Source organism: Lepisosteus platostomus, chromosome 21 (genome assembly GCF_059453375.1).
Source record: "Lepisosteus platostomus isolate fLepPlt1 chromosome 21, fLepPlt1.hap1, whole genome shotgun sequence".
In the NCBI taxonomy this organism is placed as follows: domain Eukaryota; kingdom Metazoa; phylum Chordata; class Actinopteri; order Semionotiformes; family Lepisosteidae; genus Lepisosteus; species Lepisosteus platostomus.
Window position 1 is genome coordinate 9,662,885 of NC_142631.1, and position 25,118 is coordinate 9,688,002.

Sequence of the window (25,118 nt, forward strand, 5' to 3'; positions counted from 1 at the left end):
AGTCCGTGTCTCATGGACTGATCGCAGCTATGAATAGCGACATTGGGTTCAGAATTTCAGTGAGTTTTAGGACAGGCGGTACGACTAAACAACGAGCAAAATAACGAGTAAAGTCCGTTAATTTGTATTTATTAAATTTCTTGAAACAGTTGTAACGGAAACGTTAGTCGTTACGCTTTATTTTAATTATACACTTTGATTCCAGTTTTGTTTTGTGTATTAACATTTTCATTGATTTAAAAAATAAACAGAACAAATATGACGGACCTGACCATATAATGTTTTTTTTTTTGTAAAACATGAGGCTACCTGTATGTATTTTGTCACAGCTTCCACTGACCGTAACAATTTTATATGAGATGTAATAAATTCATATTCCCAAACAAATGCAACCTCAGAGTTCTTTTATGCGCTATATTAGAACAAAACTGGATGTATGAATGCTTTAAAGACCACAGTTTTTTTACTTTGACGAAAACATTTACGTATTCTTAGCACTTTAAAATATCCCAGTTCTATTTTAAAAGGGGAGAATACTAAATTTAATTTAACACAGTTAGCACTATTATTGCATTTGTAACTTACGAGGAATTCTTTTTATAGGCCTAACACTACCATTAAGATGAATGTTTCAATTATAGAAAAGCGAATTTAGAAAACACTTTGCTAGGAGGTTGCTTTGGAATAATAACTGAGGCATTTGTTATAGCATGCCAGAAACAAAGATGGTAACCAATATTACACATTTCTTTCCTGTGTCTACGGCAGTGGCTCTGCCCCTAAGAAATATGTCTGCACCCATGAACATGTTGTGTCCTGCAGTTATATAAGACTTCACGAGCATAAATTAGTAACGTTTTAGCTGCTCATTTTTAAGCATATTACGGTAGGCTTGTTTCACGTTTTTCCGCTAATAAGCGACACAAGGATTAATGCTGACTACAGTCAAGAGACGGGAGGCGAAGGGCTGGTGTTGTTCTGTGTTTTTGTGACTCAACTTCCTGGGTGGAGGTGCTGTGGTGAGTGAGGATAGTGTACGGATAAAACGCTGCACCACCGGGGAAACAAAAGAAATGTGTGTTTCAGAATATAAGGCAAAATTACTGTGACAGCCGGGTGAGTTACGCCTTTAAATTTATTCCTTTTTAGCTTGACTAGTGTGCTGCACAAGGAGAACAGGTTTCTAGTATCGCATTGGGATGAACATTTTCGGTCGCGTTGCAAGTATGAATTTGGTGGTGCTGAATTTTGGGACAGCAATTAACAGAAAGGGTATGTGTTTGGAACTACCAAGAGAATTTATTTCTGAGTCGAGGTGAACGCCCGAAAGGATATATAGTAGTAATTTAGCCGGTAAGCCGTTCGAGTGCTGTTCCGATGCATTTATTCTTTTGGTTTCTTTTAATCCGTTTTTGTCTAATCACACTAAACAATAGAAGAGTTTTAATCAGACTGCTCATGTTCATTGACACGAATTAATTATTGACTTTTTAAATTCAAGAGATCTTCGTTCGTGTTAAGATACAATTTTAAGTAGATGTATTAACATAACCAGTTTTAAATGAAATGTACAGTTACTCGATTCACTCAGAAATGCCTCCTTACCACGTAACATGGGCATGCTACAAAATTATCCAGGTATAATTAAATTATTGTTAATTGGAGGTTGTCGTGGTTTGTGGAATTTAGAACATACATTGTTGCCTTTGGGTTGATTGTTAATTGTAGCTGTTCTGTACATGTTACCATACTATGATACTACTTTGTCACCATACTGCATTACAGATTTAGTTAATTGAGTGTGAATTCGGTGCCTTAGCCCTTATCAAGTATGATATGATGCAATCTGCGCGACAGAGATACAGTACTCGAAGCCGCAGAACCGAAATGAAAGGCGTTGTAATTTCTCTTGAGGTGCGGAATGCATTCATGAAGTACAACTTCTCAGTGGGGCTGTTTTTCCTTTCATTGTCATACGTTAGTGTACGGCAGTGAAAGTTTATTTTTATAAAAAAAGAACCCCGAAAATCTCTTGAAACCATTTGCTGCGCAAATCAAACATCCACCCACTGTGTACCAAGCAAGTTTTTTTTTATTATTGATTGGTTTCCTGCAGCTACTGAATCTGATCCCTCAGTGTGTCTTTAATTTAACTATCCACATTTTGCTTTCGTCGTGTTTTTGTTAAAATGAAATTTCTCGGCTACCCCCTGAAATCCAGTGTTCAACAGGAATCTTTTAAAATCAGTACGATACATAGAAAATAGTCAGAGATCCAGTTCAGTGGGAGTTAAACCAGGCATTGCATATGGCCTTTGAGAACAAAAGCTGATGACCTCTGGGACATAAGGTCTGCTCGGATAATTTGTGAAATGTAAACTTTTATGGATCAAGTACACAAGGAGTCAATATCTGCTTTCCCCCACACTGCCTCAGAGGAATCTCTGACTTCACAGTTGGGGGGGTGGGAGTCATTCAGTGTGAATAACCCACCATTTCTGTGGTCTTTCAGAAAGATAACCTACAGTGAAAAGAGTCTGTGTGGTCCTTTTGCTATTTAAATTTATAACCTCAGGGAGCTAGTTTGAAACCAAACTTGTTTCACTCAACTGTTTAAATCCCTTTGTCTACAGAGATAAATATTTTGGTGGCCCTTATAAAACTCATGTTCCTTAGAAACAGGGTTAGTGCTTGGACTCGGTAGAATTGTCAGGACTACACAGGATCTCTTTCATTAAATTCCTAAATCTTTGTAGAATTTCAATGGAAATCTTTCTGTAGGAGTGTCTCCTTGCCTTTTCTGAGTCCTGTCCAAGAACTAACATAGCCAATGAAGCGTGTGAATCCAGCCCACATCAGGGGTTAGTTATAGGCGGAGAGCTCAAGTGCAATCTAGCTGTGGTTGCACCTCTGCACTACCTCTCAATTTTAATCACCACAGAAATCTCCCACGGCTTTAATTGCACACCACTCGTGCTTTAATTTGAATGACGACGGTCTCAGAAACTGAAATTCCAATTCCAGGGTCACCGTTCATGAATATGCAAGGTGTTCAAAGTCCACTCCGTTGCAAAATGATAAAAAAGCAGCTCTTTCATTTCAGAAGACATGGCTGCTCTTGACTTTCATTTAGGGAATGAAGCCAAGGGGCAGCTGGAGCCGATCGTTAACTCTTCTCTTTTGGTTTAGAGCGGAGGTTGGCCCACATGGCGCAGAGGGAGAGCTGGGTTACTGGTGATTGTCGGATTCACACACACAGGCGTGTCTCCCTCGTGCACCACCAAGCGCTGGAGTTCAGATAACACTGCCAACAGCATTGGGGTGAGTGTGTTCGTGTTAATCAGATTTCTGGGGTTTTGAGAAGATTCGTTGCAGTAGAATCTGTCTGTCAATGGGCTGGTATTTTGATTTGAAGTCAGGTCAAGGTATTCCTTTTTTTCATGTAGTTCTCCTTTTCGTGCATGGTCTTTTCCCCTCAAATCTATGCATAAGCCATGGGGCCTGGAGACACCCTTTTCTGAACCTTACCCCTGTGGTAAGAGTTCATCTGAACCTGTCAGCTGTTTTTCAGTTTCGCACAGATCATTTAATAAGGAAGACACAGTGGAAACACTGTATTTGTGCTTATTTTCCTTTCCATCTCTAATCAGCCTTTGAAGGTCCAAAGCTAATTCACAGTTTTTTTTTAAGTGATCATCAGCAGAAGATAGTACAGAAGGGGACACATTTTATGGAGCTGATATTTCTATAAAGAAATGTTATTAAAGGAAAAATGATGATTCTGCAATTAGGCACTCTGGGGAAAAATGTGATTAACGTGCAAGTTTGTGGGAAATGGCTTCTTTTGCAAAAAAATAAGTTTGATCTGACTGGCTGTTCTGGTATGGTGCTGTGTTCTCTTCGAGGTCACAGAAGTGGGACGCTAAATAAACTATTAACAGAATGGCTTCTTAGCAACCCTTTCTCAGTGCTCAGCCATGTGGAGTTTTATAGCCTAGTCTTTTTCACAGGCACTAGCTAGTAGGAATTGTCTTGGACAGTCAGCAAATTGGAAAGATAACTAATCCTTGTTTTTGCTGTGGAGCATCCAAAATATTGTCAAGAATTGAAGATTTCCATGAAATCACCATGAAAGTGAAATGCAAAGTTCCAGAGTGGTCTCTTCCCTCTGAATATATTTTTATTCTCTTTGACAGCTCTGATTAGTAAAATAAACTATTTCATGTGGCTGGACATCTCAGAGTAGATGTAAAGTAAAAAAAATAAAGGTTTTTATCTCTGATATGTTCTTGCCCTATGTATTTTACAGTATTAAAATTTACAGTGCCATTCCATTTTTGTTTGAATGAATGTAACATTGTCAGACCAGTTGAATCCATGTTGCGTTGTTGACCATTAACCATCCTTCGAAAGAAACTATTTGCGAAACACTAGCTGGCTATTAATCAGTGCTCAGACAAATCTCTGGCCATCCAGATGACTTTGTAAAAGTATCGTATGTCTGTGAAATTATGATTTGTAAATGTGACTTTGTGCTGCACAAACTTGTACTGCTGCATTCCCTGAAGTCCTTTTTACATATTTGTATACAATTTGATTTTTTATTATAAGATAAAAGTATTTTATTTTCCAGAAAAGCTGTAAAAGAATAATAACTTTGCCTTATATATGTGCACCTGTCTGGGTAACACTGTTCCAATCTGAGGTTCCTTTATTTTTTATGTAAATCTTTAAGTACTGCTTACATCTCTGTATCTTATACATTATTAATCACAGAAAGTTGTCTTTGGTTTTTATGTGTCATTCAAACGGTGGGATGTTACTGTTGAGCATTAAACCTCAGATTTGACCCCACTCAATTTATACAGAAAGCTTATAGATTTTGTACTGTCTCGAGGCTTTAGGTGTAACAACTGTCTTTTATTCAGCTTGGAATGTCACATGACATCTCAAGTTACTAGATACATTTTTTAATTGGATTAACATAAAAAGTATGTAAAATGCAATCATGAGAAAACAGAGCAATGCAAACTAGACTATCTAATGGGGTTCAGATATTTCCTCATGGGGTAATCTAGGGCTCACTCAAATATAGATAAGTCTGTGTAGAATACTCTTTATGGAGAGAAAGGCCAACTCCAAAGAAAGCCTTTATTTTCCATTCCTGTGATCAGTTAGGCAGCCTTTTAAGAAAGCATAAATGTCAAATTCCATTAAATAGTTTCTCATCACTACACAACTGAGACTGAAGTCTCAGTTTTTTTTTCCTTTGATTTATCAGTACTTTAGTCGAGGGTTGCTAAGATGGTTTTTCTAAATGGAGTCATTAAAAAGCATTTTACGGAGTTATACGCTATTGCCATTCGTCGTGTATTTGTTTTTACACTTTCTAAATGGCTTTTTAGTCATAGGCATGGCTCTGCCAGAAGAAATGGGCTCGAGCATTGTGGACATTGTGGTGAGGCGGGATGTAAGGATCTTGGCTGGAACAATGAAAGTCTTTGAGGGAAAATAAGACTAGGGTTTAGGTAAAAATAAGAATGTCCTTGGAACAGGCTTTCGTATCCTTGACACTGATGTTTAATAAGGGGTTTCAGAAGGGTTGTGCTTAACAAAAGCTGCAAATGTAGCTCTTGACTGCTGACAAAGGGTTCCTGGTACAATCAGGAGCTTTGTTGCAAATTTTGAGAACATGTAAATTCACCTGGGACGGCCGGGCAGCCAGGGCATTCTTCCTATCATTGTTCATTATTTCCACAAAAAAGGGCTACTGTTAACTTAAATGAAATTCTCCTGGGATGTGTTGGTGAGTTTGCATTGCAAAGGTGCCCATCTGATCAGGTTTCTGATTCAGAGGCGAGCAGGGTTAATTAACAGTAACACAAGCTGAATTTGTCCATAGTTGTTTTTGCTGAAAAGGTTTCAGAGGAGAGGAAATGATGGAAGTCGAATACCTGGAAATTAATACCGCAACAGGTATCTTTTAAACTAGTACATAGTTTTCATTGTCGGCATCTAAATCAATGACTGCATTGGTGAGATTTATTTGGCTAATTATTGTCTGGATTATCTGTGTGCAAGGCTATTAGATCACACTAAGCCTTGTGTAAGAAAGTTAAAAAAATAATTCAGAAGTCCGTAGCTTTAAAATAAAAGCATTATTGGTAGACTTCCAGGTGATATTTGCAATTTGGCACATATTTTATTAATACTGCATAATCTGGAAACAGGAAAAATGTGATTGGACTATCATACAGTATCTGAAAGTTGTATAATGATTTTGCTCTATAATGTAATACATTGATTAAACATTCTGAACTAGACAATGACTGGATTAGTAGTTGAGGAGGGATTTCTTAGCTACAACAGCAAAGCTCCATATGAATATTATCGACAAACTTTGTCTTCTTTTGTAACATTAATTTTCCTTTCTTGTGTGTCTTGCTCAGCAGTTTGCTATGTAACACATAACACTATAGCAGCTTTATTAATGTATTTCTTACTTTCCTAAAAAGGTCCCCATAGTATAGGAGAGAAAGTGCAGAAAAATTCTGTGAACTAGAGGTATAGAAGTTGTCAGGGATGTGTGCAGATTTGCAGTAGATAAGATAGCTAGTAACTCTGCTGTTTTGTAATGTAGAGTTTTAAAAAACAGCAGAAAAAGTGGAACTGTATATATTTCAGCTCCATATTAACCCTCTGTAGAAGGGACTGAGATAGATGTCCAGATGGGTTTCTGTGATGTTTTGTGGTGGTGGAAGCTAATGGTTTGCATGGCTTTTGTGAGTTATACACACTAGGTCAACAGCAGGATTTGTTTTTGAACCAGGAGTGTTCGTGTGAAGATAGATGATCCTGTAACAGAGTGGGGAGTAACCGAGACGGCCAGACAATGAGACTGACGTTCCGGTTTGGACCAGACAGGGTTTTTTTCTGTAAATGGCTGGAGTCATTTTTTCCTGCCCTGGCTGTTTAATGTTCGAGTTGACTGAGAGGACCATGGTGGGGGGGGGCCGGGGGAGTTGGGGGGCTGTGCCTGGGATCGAGCGAGGAAGTGAAAAAAAAAAACACTTTTTACAAGGTCTCGAGGCTCCTTGGAAAGTTTTTGCAGCACAAAGAAACCATTTTATTTGAGGTAGAAAGGCATGCTGTGTCTGCTGAGTTTGCACATTTAATATTTTACCTAGCACAGGAAAAAAAAAACACATTTCTTTAAAAAGGAATTGCACTTCTGCTGTTTCCCGTTTTAAAATGCTTGTGGAAAAACTATTGGATGCATAGGGGAGGAGAGGAGACCTCGCAGAAGTTCTAGGCCATAGTTAATCAGCCCTGCCATTGAAGTGGAAGCCAAAGGGTGGAAGAGTCGCCTGTTGACAGTTTATGAAACAAATCTTTAAATATTTAATGTTCTATTTTGAAAACGTCTGAATTTGTAAATGGATCTTTTAGTTACCTCGTGTCAAAGATAGATGCAGGAAAATGAAGCTGTTTTCTCAATGTGTGTGCTTCTGTAATTAAAAATCTGCAAAAGCTCTCTTCCAAAAAATCTTGAAAATGTGGAGAACTGGCAACTTTCAGTTAATTTCCTTAAATGGGAGCCCAGTGAATGTGGCACAAGTCCATTCTTTAAAGTTCTATTTAAAATATTCATGTTAGATTCTGTTTACAATTTCAGCCCCAAAGAAATTTAACACGAGCTTCCCTTTTGAAAGTAATTGATGCAAACACAAATACAATACAATGCAGGAACAGAGAAGCAAGGAGTGCAGCCAGATAACAGTATTTCTTTGGCCCCCTCAGCTAACCAAAAATTAGTTCATTTTGTGTCATAGAAGAACAATTTCTAAGTGTACACACCAAAAGATACTTCAGAAGTTCCCAGTTGGCCTGTTTGTCCATCATAATGACCCTTAATATATAAATGTGCCAGCTCAGCTCAATTAAAGTGCAAACTTTTTAATACAAAGGCCAAGCCATTAAAAGAAGAGTGTTCTGCAAGTCATTGGTCATTTTCAACATCACATTTTAACATGCACTACTTGTAAATGTTTCCTTATTTTTATGTTAAATTTTCAATCTATGTTCTTGTGGTATCTAGAGAAGCTTTGTTGAATGGAGTTTTTGGCTTCTCAGCAAGTTGAGGAATGAGATGGAATAACTGTCCTGTCCTTTTAAGAATGTTGCAGAATCGGTTGTGGTTTTTCACAAGACACTTGTTTAACCACACGTTCAGTCCGCTTCCTCAAGATAGTTGTCATTTGCTTTCATTGCATTGGTGGTTCTGACAATTACTTGGCCTGCTAAATTTATAAGTGTTTACATTTCTATCTGATACTTATAGTTCTGCAAAAGGGCTGTTGATAACAGGAAATAGGATCCAGCTTATTTAAAATGAGAGTCCACCTCTTTTTAAAAAGTTGTTGTTTCTGGTTTTTAACTTGGGTTAGAGTACGGTAGGCAGTTATTTTCAGGAGAGCTGCAGCTTGTGTGTTAGTGTCTGCACCATGTTTTGTCTTTTCTTGAGGAGACAAACAGGATATTGTGTTCAGGGTCAGAAGTCTATTTATGAGTGTAAGAGAGACAATAATGTGGTTTATTTCTTTGGGAAAGGCTAAGAACAGAACAGAGGAAACCAGGGTGACTACTTGAGCCACGTTTTGCTTTCATTGAGAGCAGAAGCATTACAGATAAAAATAGGAAACAAATTCCTTGGACACCATGTTGACCATATATGTAATGTTAGCATCTGTGGGGTTTGTGCCTTTGGTCACTTTCTTTACCCCTTAGTTTTGAAATCTCTTGCATGTCTCCACAGAGTCTTGTGAATTTTATGACAAGCTTGTTGTTTTTAGCAGTTTGTGGGTTTTTCTTTTGCTATGCCTTTTGGCTCTGATTCAAATCACTATCTAGGCATCTTTTCCTCTGTTTTCCTCCAACTCACAAACTTGATGTAAAATATATGTAAAAACGCATCTCTCTACAAATGAAAATCCCTTGCAGTGTAAATGATTTTTTTATTTAATTCTTGTCCTGAATTCCAAATGGTTGTGTTCTTCACAATGTTTAGTTTTAAATATGAAAGTGTCATGTATTGGATTGTGCTTTACATAGAAGCTGAATCTTTCATCATAAACTGCTTAAATTGACAAAAGACACGGGACCGCATGAAAATGAATTGAATTTTGAATAGTTCATACAAGTTGAAAGAATGCAATAATATACTGTAGTTTTACGATTCACTATTCATTTCAGGTAAAATGATTCTGTTTCATATTTTTTCTAATTGGTTTCATACAGTGAAAAAATATAATGACTGCTAGTTGACTGTTAGCCTCCCTGTGGCAAGCCTGTCTTGTAAGTGATACAAAAACGTATACTTATTGTACTTAATTATAGTATGAAGAATGAGATTTTCCACACAGATTTCCGTGGTAATTTGGCTTAGCTAAGAGATCTAGTCTTCAGTTTATCCTCTGTTTTAAAGGAAATGTAAACATTTTCCACGGATAAGCCATCTGACCTTAAAAATTTCTTATTTATAACAGTTCTGCTAGGATAAAAGTAAAAATTCTCAAATAAAGCATATTACAGAACCAGAGCATTTTTATATAGCACTTTGTGCTAGTCTCAGAGCACCATTTTTTATATTTGTACTGGGCAATGGTAAATACCTTTATTTTTATGTACAATAGCGCATTTGTTTTGTGGATATAAATTAATACCTACTAAATCTGAGTATAACATATAACATGAGTATTAAAACAATATTCCCATATGATTATTTAAAAGACAATTCTTTAGAGAATTATTTGAATTTCTGGAAAGGCTGAAGGATTCATCTCCAGCCAGTGGCTTCATTTTAAAAAAAGTGAGGTGAGGCACAGCTGTCTATATTTTTATTAAAGTGACATTTGTTTAACAGTAATTTACAGAGATTTTGTAGCATTGTCTTGTTTTGAGCAGCATAAAGAATAAGAACTTGCAAGTTTTTGTCTATTTGATATTCTGAAAACTCTGAATCAGAGATGTAATCGCATCACTGAAGTGATGTTACATTTAGGCCTGTATTGTACATGTACAAGAATCAGAAATTGAAAATCATTATCAACATATAATTTCAGAACAATTGTGCAATTAACAAAGACCAGGTATGGAACAAAAGTAACCAAAGTATTTTAAAATGATTACTTTCAGTAATTTGAATGAATTTCAATCAATATTTGTACTGTGACTGTGATCTCCCAATTTTAGGGGATCTCATAATCTTGTTAACTTGCATTAGCTGACCTAAACCTCACCAACGTACACAGAACTACGTGACAAACATTGACAGAACTGCATTTTCAGTGCGAGACAACCTTTTCAATATTTTTAAGCACCTGCACCTTTATGACTGGCTATCAAATATGAAGAGCTGCTGTTTCCTTTTTAAGTATTATGTTATTCCAATAAAATTGGAATGTGTGTCAGGATAGGAATGTGAGTCAGATAATAGAGGGAAGTAACAATATATGTACAGTACTTGCCTCCTAGTGATGAGTGAATTAATTGTTAAAATATACATTTGCTTTGTTTTTCTCCATCCAGTGTAACGTTTATACTCCGTGTCATTTAAGACATCTGTGCAAAGGTTCCATTGACAGAAGTGTTTAACCTCTTTCAAGGTTAAAACTGCCAAAGAATCATAAGAATGAAAGTCGGTAAAGGCAGAAAAGCAGGCATATGTTTTATGTCCACTGTTCATAGACTTCTCAATAATAACTGTGAAATCCACAGTGCTATTTAAAGCTTTCCATCCTGAAAACAAATGTCAGTACTTTAAGACCAGAAAAAAACAATAGAGAATTAGCCAGAGCAGCAGCAGACCATTGTCAGGTGACAATTGTGCAGAGTGAGGGAGAATAATAATTCAACATGAACAGTCTCAAGTTTCAACAGCCAAGACCCAAGTCAAGCCTCAAGTTAGCTGGTTCAAATAAAAAGAATGACTTGAGGCACAGGTCAGCCATGGTGTGAAATGTTTTATCGTCCTCAACAAAAGCATTGTGGCTGAGATGGAGCTCTGCTGGCTAATCCCCTGCTTTCAATATTATTAGCAGGCAAAGGATAACTCTCAGGGGATGATTATGTGGAGATGAGGGACGAGTCTTGTCTTGTTGCAGACATTGCACCACAGGTGTCATTCTAAAAAACTAACATCTGTGAAAGAACTTTTGTCTGGTCTTAAAAAATGTTGCTGTCAGGTTTCAGGCCGTTGACACTTCAAATGTAACTCTTAGTGAGAAACCACACTGTAAGGGACTGTATGCTTTTAGGTTTCAGTTGGATAAATATCTTTCAGATTTCTTTCGATATCACATGAATGTCTGTCTTCTCACGATGATAACATTTACCTCTGAGATTTGTTTTGGACTCTGTGATCACCTGAAAAGGCAGATCTCCAATAATTCAAATGAAGGAGAGAAATCCTTGGAGGAAAGGAATTGAAATTGTGCCCAAGGCAATGCAGGATATGTGGGAGTGGGGAAGAGGAGGGGTTTTTATAATCAGATTGCCCCAGCTGGAAACTGTATGGTAGCCACACCAACTTTGTGGAGGTGGGGCATGTCGAAGAAAAGCTTTTGAGCTGTATTTACCACTTCCATGTTAGCAGAGCCACACAGAGCAGACATTTAACATCAAGGGGAACTGTTGCATAACCCACCCTGAAAATAATGAGAAGCAAAGGGAATTTAAAACTAAGATGTCAGCCTCTGGGGTGAGTCTTTGTTTTCTCTAAAGATTTCAGCTCCTGAAGGTCTTTAAACACCCCATTTAAAATAAAGCTGTGAAAAATCTTCGAATCTTTCTGTAGGATTTTGTTGTAAAACCTCAACCCCTGTAAAGTCCTGTCAGAAAATGTATCTAATTTAAATTAATTATTGATAACTTACTAGTTACTTCTAAATTAAAAAATTCTTACTCAAGACAAAGCTTAGCTTTGATGTTTTCAACCAAATTCGTGTTGTGCAGTTAGGTAATTAAAACGTCATGAAATCCATTTCTTTGGATGTCTTTGGGTAAGCTTTAAATTTAATTTAAATGTATTTTTTGTGGGTGAAGCCACTTTGTTAAACCTTGAAGTTTTTAAACATTTGGTTTTTGGGCAGCATACATAGACATGCAGACCTTTGTCCTTTTTTATTAGCGTACAAATTGTAAAAGACAAAAATGTAATGTAAGCTGTGCTCTGATGGTATTGGACCAATTCACCTTGTGCCATGTGAAATAAAATTAAAATGTTTTATGGTGTTTAGACTTTGAAGAAAAGCACTTATAATGTGAACAGCGATTTGTTGTGAAATAAATTTTTATCTACATTATCAAAATATTGAAACACAGTACACGTACAAAGCACTTTGGTTATATATAGTATGTGTTATCTTGGATGCTTTTACATGTTGCATGTTTTGGTTGCAGTGAAGAGGCTGACTTGAATAATTATGGTCGTTAATCTGTATTAATTCCATTAGCTCTTCTAAATTATTAATTCATTCGGGGCATTGATTTGTAATGAGATGTATTAATAATCGTATTATTTATATTTTACTTGTGATGTATTTTTTTAAATCACATTTGACTTATTAGAACTTTAGTCTTATTTGAACTCCCAAAAAATCCTTAGTCATGCTGCATTGAACAAAAACAAATGAAACGTATTACATACAGGGTTAGTCAGTGCATCTCATTCATTTGTGCGGTCATACATCTCACATTTCCCATCAAAAGAAATTTTATCCCAGAGGATGATCTCAGATGAGGTCATTAACACAATATCACCGCAGGGAACAAGGAAGTGGGTCCATCTACGGTCTCAACAGATTCCTTATTTTCAGACGTGATTAAAACATTTTTGCTTTAGGTTACCATATATTGGTGAATCTCTAATAAGCTCATTTGAAGTGACGGTTTTTAGTTTGCAGATGTTACAATTTAATGAAGATATGGGATTTCAGCTTTTCTCGATTCAGGCTATTACTGAATGATATTGGGTGTTCTTATGTAGAACTGCTCCAAATTGTTTAATTTTCTTGGAAATTAACTTTAAAAACCCAACGTGGAGCAGAGTCTAAAAGAATCAAACTTGTTACCCATCTTTCCCCCCAGTGCCTCCAGCAAATAATTGACAAAGCCAATATCTGCTGTGGCTTTGCATGTTTCTAAACCAGCTTCTTTTGAAATTCTCACCATGTTTGCATTGGTAACTAATTTCACAGTTTGGCAGTGATTACCTGTTGCAGCTCAGTTTTACATTTTCTTTTTAATGTAAATCATATTATGCAGCACAATGATGGCAAGGGCTTGGCACCAGTTGTGTTCTTGCTGTTCTATTCACCAAGTGATATCTGCACAAGTTCCTGAAATTCCGAAAAAATTGGAACACATTTAAAAAAAAAATTAGGAGCTTGTGCAGTGATATCTGGACACATTTCTAAAAATGTGACAAACCAAATAACAGAAGACTGTTCAGTTCGTTGGATCAAAAGCAAAATATGCTTCTGAAATATATTCTTGGAATTAATAGCATTAATATCAGGTTGTCTGTTTCACAATTAGTTGTCAACTTTTGAAAGCTGATACTCTCAAATGTATATCAAAGGGTTTAGATTTAAAATATATATATATATGTTCAGGTGGGTAGCTGCGTCAGCATGCGTAGGCTGCAAAGGAACAAGTAATAGGTTTATTCCATGCTGAAAAAAAGAAGAGAGAAAAAACACAACGTTTCAGCCTTGGAGCCTTCTTCAGGTGTGAGAGAGACAAGGCAGTAGGCAAAGGTAATGTAGTGGGAGAACAAAGGCTGGGAGGGAGGAGGGGTTAGAGGCGGGAGCAGGGGACAGAAAGAGAGGCCAATCAAGAGGTGTGAAGTCAGGATAGGTGTAGAAAGGTGTGAAATGAAACTTCCAATGAATGGAGAAAATGTAGTAGAATAGTAGTCGGTCGTTAAGAGAAGGGGGAAGGTGTGATCCTAGCTGCAGGATAAGGTTTCTGTAGTCTTTCTGATGTATGAGTTCGGAAAACCATCTTTGAGAACACAGACGGAAAGATTAGAGTGGTTGTGGCCGTCAGAGGTGAAATGAGAAACAATGGGCTTGGAGAGATCTTTAATCTTCACAGCCCTGATATACATCACCACCCAGATGGCATCTTGTACCTCCAGCAACCTTATTTACTGTATCTCTTGCATCTTAAAAAATGAACTGTAGCAAAAGGAAGTTGTTTTGTCTTAAAGCATCATAACAAACATGCTTGGACTTTGACACATCTGTTAAACAGATGTTCCTGTTTATTAGGTAGTGTAGTTACTGGGTGTGGTGCAGTTAATTGATTTGGATTGTTGGTGATATGTACTTTTTTCATTATTGTTTCTGATTTATAAGCAGTGTGTCTGGAACATTCTGAAATAATTGAAGTCTTTGAAATGAAGTAAAGATGAAAGCCTTTAAACATGAATGGAAAGGCGCTTTGAAAACAACAATGCAGATGCAATCTATATTCTTAACAGGCAAGGATACTATTTGGGCCTCTTTGGCTTTCTGCAGTCATTTCCTGTCTTTCATATTACCCTTCTAGTATGTCGGAAGCAGTTTTAAATATTTTTTTTGTATTGATGGCATAATAGTCAATGAAACTGGGTAAAGTAATTGGAGCTCGTGAATTATGGTGATAAACTATTTAGTTCGGTGAATGATCATGACAAAATCTGAACAGACTTTTGAAATATATGCAAAATACAGATGCTATGCAGATCTGTATACCACAATTAAAGTAACAGCTCCAAAAGATATTGCTGAGATTTGGTCTCAGCAGTTTCTGTTCCTTAGCAGAATAAAAAACAACTTTGAAGAGGGAAAATGGCACAAATTAAGTTGAAGAGAGACATGATAATGCCAATTTGATTATATACTCCTAAGGAGTGCACTGTTTTCTCTTCTGTTGTCATTAATTACTTGTTTACTTTTGTACTATTATGTTTACTCTGAGGTTTCTAATCATACAAGAACTAATGATTAGTAAACAAGATCTGCAATTGTGAAAAGACCTTGTATAGTGGATATAAAAAGTCTACACACCCTTATTGAAATTGCAGGTTTTTGTGATGTAAAGCCATAAATCAAGATCATATCATACATTTTTCCATCTTTAATGTGACCTTGCAACCAACAAAAGCCAAGAGAAAAACAAATGGATAATTATTAGGAAAAATGATCTAAATTAAAAATCCTATTACGCCCTGGTTGCATAAGTGTGCACACCCTTTTATAATGGGGGCTGTGGTTGTGATCAGAGTTAACCAATCACTGGGATTTACATGACAAAACCCTGCAATTTCAATAAGGGTGTGTAGACCTTTTATATCCACTGTATCTAGTTGACTGATCAGCATAGTCTTTCTGTGAATTCAAACTAAATATTGGCATGAAAAGAGTGTGAAGCATTAGGGTACAGTTTACTTCAAGGAAATGACGCAGCAATTTTTATTTTACAGATAAGACATGATTCCCATCACTGAGCTCCGTTACTTTGCTGACACCCAGCCTGCTTACCGGATCCTGAAGCCATGGTGGGATGTCTTCACCGACTACATCTCCATCGTCATGCTGATGATCGCTGTCTTTGGGGGAACGCTGCAGGTGACTCAGGACAAAATGATCTGCCTCCCTTGTAAATGGGTGGTCAACAAAACCTGCGACCCCTTCTCACCCAAAAAGTACATAAACAGTAGTGTTCGTCCTTCCCCCCTGGTCTACGAGCCCAAAGGGATCCAGTATGACCTGGATCGACACCAGTACAACTATGTGGATGCTGTTTGTTACGAGAACAAACTGCACTGGTTTGCAAAGTATTTCCCTTATTTGGTTTTACTCCACACTCTAATCTTCCTGGCTTGCAGTAACTTCTGGTTCAAGTTCCCCAGGACTAGCTCCAAACTAGAGCATTTTGTATCCATCTTACTCAAGTGCTTTGACTCCCCTTGGACAACACGTGCTCTGTCCGAGACCGTGGTGGAGGAGAGTGATCCAAAACCGGCCTTGGGGAAAATGAATGGATCCATGGATAAGAAGGCTTCCTCTGTCAGTGAGGATGTGGAAGCCAGTGTGCCCATGCTGCAGAGGACTAAGTCTCGCATTGAGCAAGGGATTGTAGATCGCTCAGAGACGGGAGTCTTGGACAAAAAAGAGGGAGAGCAAGCGAAAGCCCTGTTTGAGAAGGTAAAGAAATTCCGCACGCATGTTGAGGAGGGTGACATTGTCTATAGGCTCTACATCAGGCAAACTATTATCAAAGTAATCAAGTTTATTCTCATAATTTGCTACACTGGTTACTATGTGAACAATATTAAATTTGATGTGGACTGCAGTGTTGATATCGAGAACCTCACGGGATATCAGATGTACCGCTGTGCCCATCCCTTGGCCACCCTCTTTAAAATCCTGGCATCCTTCTACATCAGTCTGGTGGTGGTCTATGGCTTAATCTGTATGTATACCCTCTGCTGGATGCTGCGGCGTTCTTTAAAGAAGTACTCCTTTGAATCAATCAGGGAGGAGAGCAGCTACAGTGACATTCCCGATGTAAAGAATGACTTTGCTTTTATGCTACACATGATTGACCAGTATGACCCCTTGTACTCGAAACGTTTTGCAGTCTTCCTTTCCGAGGTGAGCGAGAACAAGCTGCGCCAGCTCAATCTCAATAACGAATGGACCTTGGACAAGCTGCGTCAGAGGATCACCAAGAACTCCCATGATAAGCTGGAGCTACATCTCTTCATGCTCAGTGGAATACCCGACACGGTATTTGATCTCCTGGAATTAGAAGTCCTCAAGCTGGAGCTAATCCCGGATGTTACAATTCCGCCGATCATTGCCCAGCTCACTAATTTGAAGGAAATGTGGCTGTATCACACTCCTGCTAAAATTGAAGCTCCTGCTTTGGCCTTCCTGAGGGAAAACCTGAAATCCTTGCATATCAAGTTCACAGACATTAAGGAGATCCCACTCTGGATCTACAGCCTAAAAAACTTGAGTGAGCTGCACCTGACTGGTAACCTGAGTGCCGAGAACAACCGTTACATCGTCATCGATGGCCTGCGGGAACTCAAGAGACTCAAAGTGCTGAGGCTGAAGAGCAACCTGACGAAGCTCCCCCAGGTGGTGACGGATGTGGGAGTCCATCTCCAAAAGCTGTCCGTCAACAACGAGGGCACCAAGCTGATGGTGCTCAACAGCCTCAAGAAAATGGTCAACCTGACGGAACTTGAGCTGATCCGCTGTGACCTGGAGCGTATCCCTCACTCCATCTTCAGCCTTCACAACCTCCAGGAGATCGACCTGAAGGACAACAATCTGAAGACCATCGAGGAAATCATTAGCTTCCAGCACCTTCACCGTCTTGTTTGCCTTAAACTCTGGTACAACCAAATTGCCTACATCCCCATCCAGATTGGCACACTCACCAACTTGGAGCGGCTCTACCTGAACCGCAACAAGATCGAGAAGATCCCTAGCCAGCTCTTCTTCTGTCGGAAGCTGAGGTTCCTGGACCTGAGTCACAACAACCTGACATACATTCCAGCAGACATCGGCTTCTTACAGAACCTCCAGTACTTTGCTGTGACTGCAAATAGGGTAAGAACTAATCTATATATTTCATTGGTTACTTTTGTTTTTGCTCGTGATTTTTTTTGTTTTTAATTGAAAACTAAATTCCTTATGAACTAGAAGAACTATAAAAAAGCACCATTGATCCAGGCATCGTGTTCCATTCTTTTAAATTGCTGTTCTTACAAGAGCTAATTTGTAACAAGTATTTGTAACAAATAAAGATTTATTCCATGCTGAAAAGAGAAGAAAAGAAACCCTTTCAGCTGTGGAGCCTTCTTCGGGTGTCCCCCATGTTGTTTCTTTTCTTCTCTTTTCAGCATTGAATAAACCTTTACTTGTTCCTTTGCAAGTATACAAAGTCTACGCATGCTGACTTGAAAAATAAGTCTGCTTTATTACATTTATGTAAGCTACCAAAAATAACTGGACTGTTTCCAAATACCCAAAAAATGAAAAAAACATTTAAATTCTAAAAAACAACTAAAACTGTATCTGGATTATTTACAAAGTAAAGAGGAATGTTTTTGAGACATTTTGTGGTGGACTTTTGTTTTTAAAACACATGCCTTTAGATAGGCATAATACCCTAAATATAAAGTTCACTTTTTGCTGAGATGATCAGCAATGTTTGTTTGAGGAATCTATAAGGTTTAGGCCTTCCCTTTCTCTGTTTTTTTAAGTTACTCACGATTTATTAAAATTAAATGTTAACCCTTTAGCACCAGTTCATTGCTGATTAATTGTTTAAACTTCTGCATATGAGCATTGTGAATTAGAGCTTTAACATAATTTTATAGAATTTTTCCCCTCTGCTCAGTGTGTTTATTTCCATTACATCAGTCTGACGTGGTGGAATAGTGAATGAAAAGAGCAATGATTTCCTAGAAATTAGTTTAAATCCACTTCAAGCTAAATATACATGCTTTTAACTGGACTCTGTGTTGAGCAATGACCCATTATAGAAACCATTTCTAGAATACTATATATAAACATGACTTATGCATCTACAGCTGTCTCTATAAAGTCGGCATCTGCCCCTAGACTTGTTATGCAGCCCACTTGGATAGTTTGCTCTCCAAATATGACTATAGTTCTAGAGATTCATAGAATGCACTATTCCAGTACTTCTGGAATACTGGGAAAATGTTACAGTCATTTTTAATAACATTCTGAGAGATTATTGTAACATACTTTAGCAGTTGAAGAGATTCTGTACTGATGAGGGATGTTACAATGATGTCCTCAGTTTTGTGTCTTTGCAAAAAGATGGCTCACTCTGATTGTCCTTGGAGAATCCACAAAATGGGAACAGATGGTTAATTTCCCAGATATTTACAATACCCCACCTAAAATAATGTAAATTGGTCATATGTTGGGGGGGAAAAAAAAGAACCAAAAAGTCATCTGAACCTATCCAGAAACTTTTCTCATTGCAATCAAGGCAACAAACAGAGATGTCTTCATTTTTTTGTTTAAATGGGTTTTATTTTATGTCCTTTGTAAACGGTGGTGTAGACGTTTTTCTGTACCAGTAAAACTCATTCAGAAGCGACTTCTTTCTTAAGTAAGTCTTCGCAAAAAGCAAATCCCTTTCCATGACATCAGGCTTTTTCCTGGAAAAGGAATTTTGAGGGGCTAGATGAAATGTCAGAGACTTGTGTAATAATGCCGCTAATGGGTACGTTTTTTACACTAGAAAGGCTGGCAGTTACCGTCAGTGAAATCATAACCTGGCATAATGTTTAGCGAAACAGTTTAATCTTTATCTGTATTCCACAAGATTAAAGGTTCATTTACAAAGTCACAATGTGAAACACAAATCAGATTTTGTGAGAACCTTGCCTTTCTCAAGCCTAATGGCCTCCCAAGCCTGTTTGTGCTCACTGAGGTTACTGTTCTGTCGGCAAGAGATTGTGTGTTCAGACATGTACAATGCGAAAAGCTAGCATGGTAATTCTGTTTCAGCACCTATCTCTTGCCTTTCTGAGTCTGCTCTCATCTCCTCCTGGGTTTCGCCTCTTAGTGTGATGTACTGTACATCAGTCCACCATCACCAGTAGCACAGATGGAAGTTCAACAAAGTCAGTCCTATGGGAAGGACTACTCAGACTGCCTTTTGACCTCTTTGTGTTACTTTCTATGTAGGCAGTGGAGACTTTCAACAACAAGCTTGTACATCTTGGAACTTTACAGTACATCCTACAAGTTAGGAGAATGTCCTGTTTCTTCTAAGATACTTGAGGGGTCAAGTCTATAGATTGTTTTAGAAAAAGCATTGAAAATTGAGTTTGAACCTTGATTTACCTAAATAATTTCTCTTGTAAATAAGGACTCAGAAGTAAATTGGGGTTAATTTCTTGCATAAACAAAAAAGCTGTGCTCATTTCCTAGTTTGATGCAATGTTTATAATGTTTGCAGCATTGCACAGACTAGTTCCCATACATAGTGTGTTTGTAAACGTCACTGGAAGTAATGACTTATCTGAAGACAAAATCATCTTAAGGCTGTGTCCTTTAAAATGTGACATTTTAAATGCTTTTGATAGATTTAATGAAGTCACTGAACCTGATTCCCCGAGCCAAGAGGTTCGTTTTGTTTTTCATCAGGAAGTGGTGGATGTGGGTTGGGTGGACAGTTTATCCTAGCCAGCATCTTTTGTGTTGAAAGTGCATCAACAATCATGGAAAATTCCCAATCCTTGTGACGTAGTTGTAATTATTTTTGTGGCTGAATGTTAAAACACTTAAGATTCCTGAGGCCTTGAGCAATTTGTCTTGATCAAGCTATCATGTCTTCAGCTACTAACCAGAGTGTAACACTGTCTGCAGGACATGGTAACTCTGTTATACACACTCTTATCTAAAAGCATGAGAAAGAGATGGCTTACTCATTTTCCATTGATTTCACAGAACTGTGATCTGATCTGTTGAGAGATGTTTCTTGACACCCAGAGTAACAACCTCCTAGTCTGAAGGTTTTCACTTAAGGATCTTGCCCACTATGTTCTAAGTTGGGTGTTCTTATTGTACTGATTATATTGTGATAATGCAAAATTTAGTTAGAAATTTTATATTTTATGTTCATATTAGCATTTACAAATTTAATTTTTGCTTTATACCTATATATGTTGCTCCGGCAATAATAAAAATAAAACACAATAGTGTTTTCTTGGACTAAAAAACGTAAAAATGATCAGACTGTGCTTGGGCTAAAAAACTAAACTAAAACTATTCTCAGATGTAATGTTGCTTGCTAATCTAGTAGTCTGAGTTATTAGCAGCTTTATCCAGCTGCTGTGGATGATCAGGACTTGCTGTGACAGAGGAAGAGATACTGATATAGGCTATCCACTGGGACATTTTCATTTCATCAGGCTCAACAGGCTGTTACTGCATTAATTAAAATTGTTTTACTGTTTATCAACTTTAATCACTGAATTGTTAAATTAGTGTATATCTGTGTGTGATTAGCACATTGCAACATCAGGATTTTCAATTCCAGGGCAAAACATCATTTAGTGGGTAGAGGAGCTTTTTTCTATTTAATGGAACAGTTTTTCACCTGTTGACCTGCTTTTATATTCGTACAAAGCGTGACCATGAGGGTACACAGGGCTGTGAAAATGTAGTAGTTATTCCACAGCAGCAGATCTGCTTCAGGTTAAGAGACCTTACAAGCTCTAGTACGAATTATACAGCTGAAGCAGGAATAGAGAAGCTGATATCCTGGGGCGTGTTAGTGACTAGAGAATGTGAACTGCGCAATTATTTCACTATGGCAGACATTTACAAGTGGTTTAACTTCTCTGTACTCTGATACGAAGGCATCTTCATGCCTCTGTGGTTTGATTAGAAATACCTCGGAGCTGTAACCTAGATTTCTGCACTTGGTCAAGTTTCTACATGTATTCCTGCTAGCTGAAACAAATTTCCCATCAAACTCATCAACATTTCTCAATTTTAACCATTGTCTTTTTTGGGATAAAAACAAAATTCACATCACCGGTGAGGTTTTTATTCTCATTATTTACCACATGAATCATTGGTGATTTCTTCCCTGGATTTCGTCATTTGTTTAGTTGGGTGGTGCTTGAATTTTAAGAAAATAAGGAGTAGAAAATGTCTTTGGAAAGGCCGAGGGCCTCCTTCTGTTCCAGTGTTTGTGTCATGAGCTGGGCTTTAATGCAGATGGCCTTTCTTTCTTGCAGATTGAGAATCTCCCTCCCGAACTGTTCCAGTGCAAGAAGCTGCGAACCCTCAACTTGGGGAACAACTGCCTGCAGTCTCTTCCCTCGCGTTTCGGGGAGCTGACCAGCCTGACCCAGCTGGAGTTACGCGGGAACAGGCTGGAGTGTCTGCCGGTGGAGCTCGGGGAGTGCCGGCTGCTCAAGCGCAGTGGGGTCATCGTGGAGGAGGACCTCTTCAATACCCTGCCCTCCGAGGTCAAGGAGCAGCTTTGGAGGGCCGACAAGGAGCAGGCCTGAGCATGAAGGTCCAGGCATAGCACGGCTGGGTACACGAAAAGGACGCAACGGCCAGTCTAACCAGGGTCAGCCCCAGGCAAAGAGCAGAGGGACAGGCATGGACAGGAAGGGCAGCTTTTCGACGAGCAAGCTACGCTGGAGCAAAAGACATCAAAAATACACAGATCCGGGCCCTGCAGTTGTATTACATTGCTTGTTTACTTTCAAACAAGAGGGAACATTGATCCTGGAGGAATACTTTTAAGCACACTAACATGACATGACTGGGAAGCCATATTGCTTAAGGCAAAAAAAGAGGTGCTTCTGTCATGTAATCAGTTAGAAGGGCAGAAGTGCGAGTGCTAATTTTGGCCACAGTGCAGAGGGCACAGCTCCTCGCTGACTGCTTTTAAAGCTGTGCACGCGGCCTTCCTTTGTGAATATTCATCTGCAATTCAGATGTTCAAACTGAGCGCCTGGATGCAGACACAAGAGGGCTTCGGGAGACTTCATTCTCTGTTCGTGGGCGTTCACTTTAAGGAGAATGGATTGTTTGAGAGGCTTTTTCGGGGTCTGAGAGCAGGGGAGCATAGGAATATAGAAACATTGGCCCCCAGATACTGTCCCAGGGACTTCTATGAAATGAGCAGCGGCAGGACAATCCTGTATATAATAATCACATTACACTGTCTTGGACAGGGGAAGCAAACCAGACGCACAGTGGCAACAAACGGGCATTGTGATCTAAAGAACACTAATTTTCTACCATCTCCATGGCAACCAAGAAGAGACGAGAAATACCACAGCTGTAGAACGTGAAAAGTAGGCCCGTGTGTATGTATGTATGACAGGTGAACACAGTAAAGCCTGACTGCAGTGCATGTATGCAGATAGCAGCAGAATTCTTTTCCCCATGGATGTTGGATTTAATTGTGTTGATTTAATCTTTCCCCTACCTGCCTTCTTTTGGTAGGGAATTATGTACCAGGGTAGCAAGATTGTCATATACAGTATGACCTATATACAACTATGTGTAATAACGGATATCCCCGCTTGATGATAATTTTAGTATGTTCCTTATTCCCAGATGCTTGAGTCATGCTGCTTCTAATTGAATTTCTGTATTAAAAGCTAGAGAATTCTGCAGTTGTGGGAGCTATACTATAAGAAGGAATACAGGTACATACCGGTTGTATTCAGATGTCTTTCATGACCAGTATTTAAAAGCACGGCATATATGATTTTCTGATCATAAGAAAGATGATGTAATTGTTGCTTCTGAGGGATAATACATTATGTGCCATTTAGGCCAAAAGGTGGGAGTGTAGAGATGCTATCATTAGTGCAAAATTAGTTTACAGACTGTAAAGTTTAACACTATTTACAGGCCTTATCCTGTTTCTTGGCCTCCAGTTGTAGTATTTTGTTTTTAATTCTTTAACAAACATCCTTAAAGAAACTGGATACACAATATCCAGTATCTGGATACACACACCTCTGAACAATACAGCGTTTATACATATATAAGCATCTAAAGGATATGAATAGATTCGTTCAGTTCACACAGTGTTTTACCTTGCTTGTTTGCTTTCACGGATCAGAGTCCTCAAAACGCACTGTGCTGCAGATGACTTTGAAGACCAGCTGATATCTCATGTAACTAAGATTTGCCTTAATTTAAGTACTGCGTGCTGTTTGTCTGAAATGTATGGAAAGACCAGAATTTTAATGTTTTTTTGTTTAAATACAACTATTTTTTAAAGATGAATGTTTTTAACAATACCCTGTCGTACCAGCACTGGACGCTCCTGGGATTATGAAGACTTCAGCAATGTTTCTTTTGTGTTCTAAGGGAGGGTAGAGGTCAGTGTTAAAAAGACACAAGGAGCAGTGAAAATTGGTGAGCCTCTGAAAATCAAAAACAATTCTGTGGTGAGCAACTTGGGTGTTTAAAGCTGTAGGCGGCAGACACCATTTTTAAATGCTTTATTCCAAACAGTCATAAGGGCATGTTTGTGAGGTTAAGATTTTGAGTACTTGCAAGAGTCTTCACTGGGAACATGTTTAAATGCCCAAAGAATGAACAAAAAATCTGTCCTGTGTGGGCAAGCAGCAGAAGGCGTTTGTAGAGCAAAAGAACAAAACTACAAAATGTTCCACTCTCACTGTGGAGGCTGAGAGATGGACATTTAAATGAGCTCTCTTTTTAATAAATGACCTTGGGGCCTGAGGGAACATACCCTTTGATCCATCTCATGTCATAGGCTGTGCTTGGAGCACTGCAGTCATTCATAATTCCAGTTGAGGCCTTTCTTAGAAATGCAGGACTCTCACAATGTTTTTTTCATACAAGACTCGCTGACTTCATATCAAGTGCGGCTTTTTAATGAAGTTCGTAACCTTGTACAGTATATCATTGTGTGGATTCAGACACCGTTTGTGAACTCCAAATGTGTAAACTTTACACTTTGGTTTGAAAAAGTATCACTAAGTACAACTGTTATACATATGTTTGCAAAATCAATGATTCTGTATCGATTGGTAGATGCAACTTACATTTAGTGAGCAATTCTGTTTGTTGAAATTCTCTCACACATTATAATTTGTTTTGTACCATAACACAGAACCCTTCTTAATTTTTGACAGTTCTTCCTAGCATTTTTTTCCTTGAGCAAATAATCCAACCTCTTTCTCATAAGAACTAAAAAGTTATTTATTTTTAAGTTGCATCTTTTAATTTTTTATCATTTTAGGATGTGAGCACACTTGAACAGAAAGGATTAAAAGACCATGTTTAACTGAAATTACTGTCTGTTGCAGTTCATTGGTAATGTAACTAGAGAGTCAAGTATGTCCCGGAATAAAAAGCAATTGAAATGAGGAAAATGGGGCCTAATCACTGACGTTTCTTAATATACCTGTACTGTATTATAAAATACATGTCTAATGTACTCCATGGAATACAACTATACATGCTGTTTTTATTAATAAAAAACTGTTATGGAAA

At 38.2% G+C, this 25,118-nt stretch overlaps 1 protein-coding gene across 6 annotated transcripts; it reads left to right on the forward strand.

Moving 5' to 3' along the window:
• Positions 1–35: 35 nt before the first annotated feature.
• lrrc8aa (leucine rich repeat containing 8 VRAC subunit Aa) lies at positions 36–25,118 on the forward strand. 6 transcript variants are annotated; one of them, XM_088615001.1, is made up of 4 exons: positions 36–59; positions 3,190–3,321; positions 15,530–17,672; positions 21,857–25,118. In XM_088615001.1, exons 3-4 carry the CDS (start codon positions 15,537–15,539, stop codon positions 22,130–22,132), a joined length of 2,412 nt encoding a protein of 803 aa, XP_088471127.1. In that variant the 5' UTR covers positions 36–59; positions 3,190–3,321; positions 15,530–15,536; the 3' UTR covers positions 22,133–25,118. The 6 variants fall into 6 exon arrangements, with proteins under 6 accessions (XP_088471127.1, XP_088471123.1, XP_088471124.1 ...); XM_088614997.1 differs by lacking the exon at positions 36–59 and adding an exon at positions 82–1,116; XM_088614998.1 differs by lacking the exon at positions 36–59 and adding an exon at positions 82–1,019.

Bases quoted from the DNA above. Each gene is read 5' to 3' on its own strand.
- lrrc8aa (XM_088615001.1), top strand. From the start codon at position 15,537: ATGATTCCCATCACTGAGCTCCGTTACTTTGCTGACACCCAGCCTGCT. The intron at 17,673-21,856 runs GTAAGAACTAAT...TCTTTCTTGCAG, and splicing joins TTGCTGTGACTGCAAATAGG to ATTGAGAATCTCCCTCCCGA.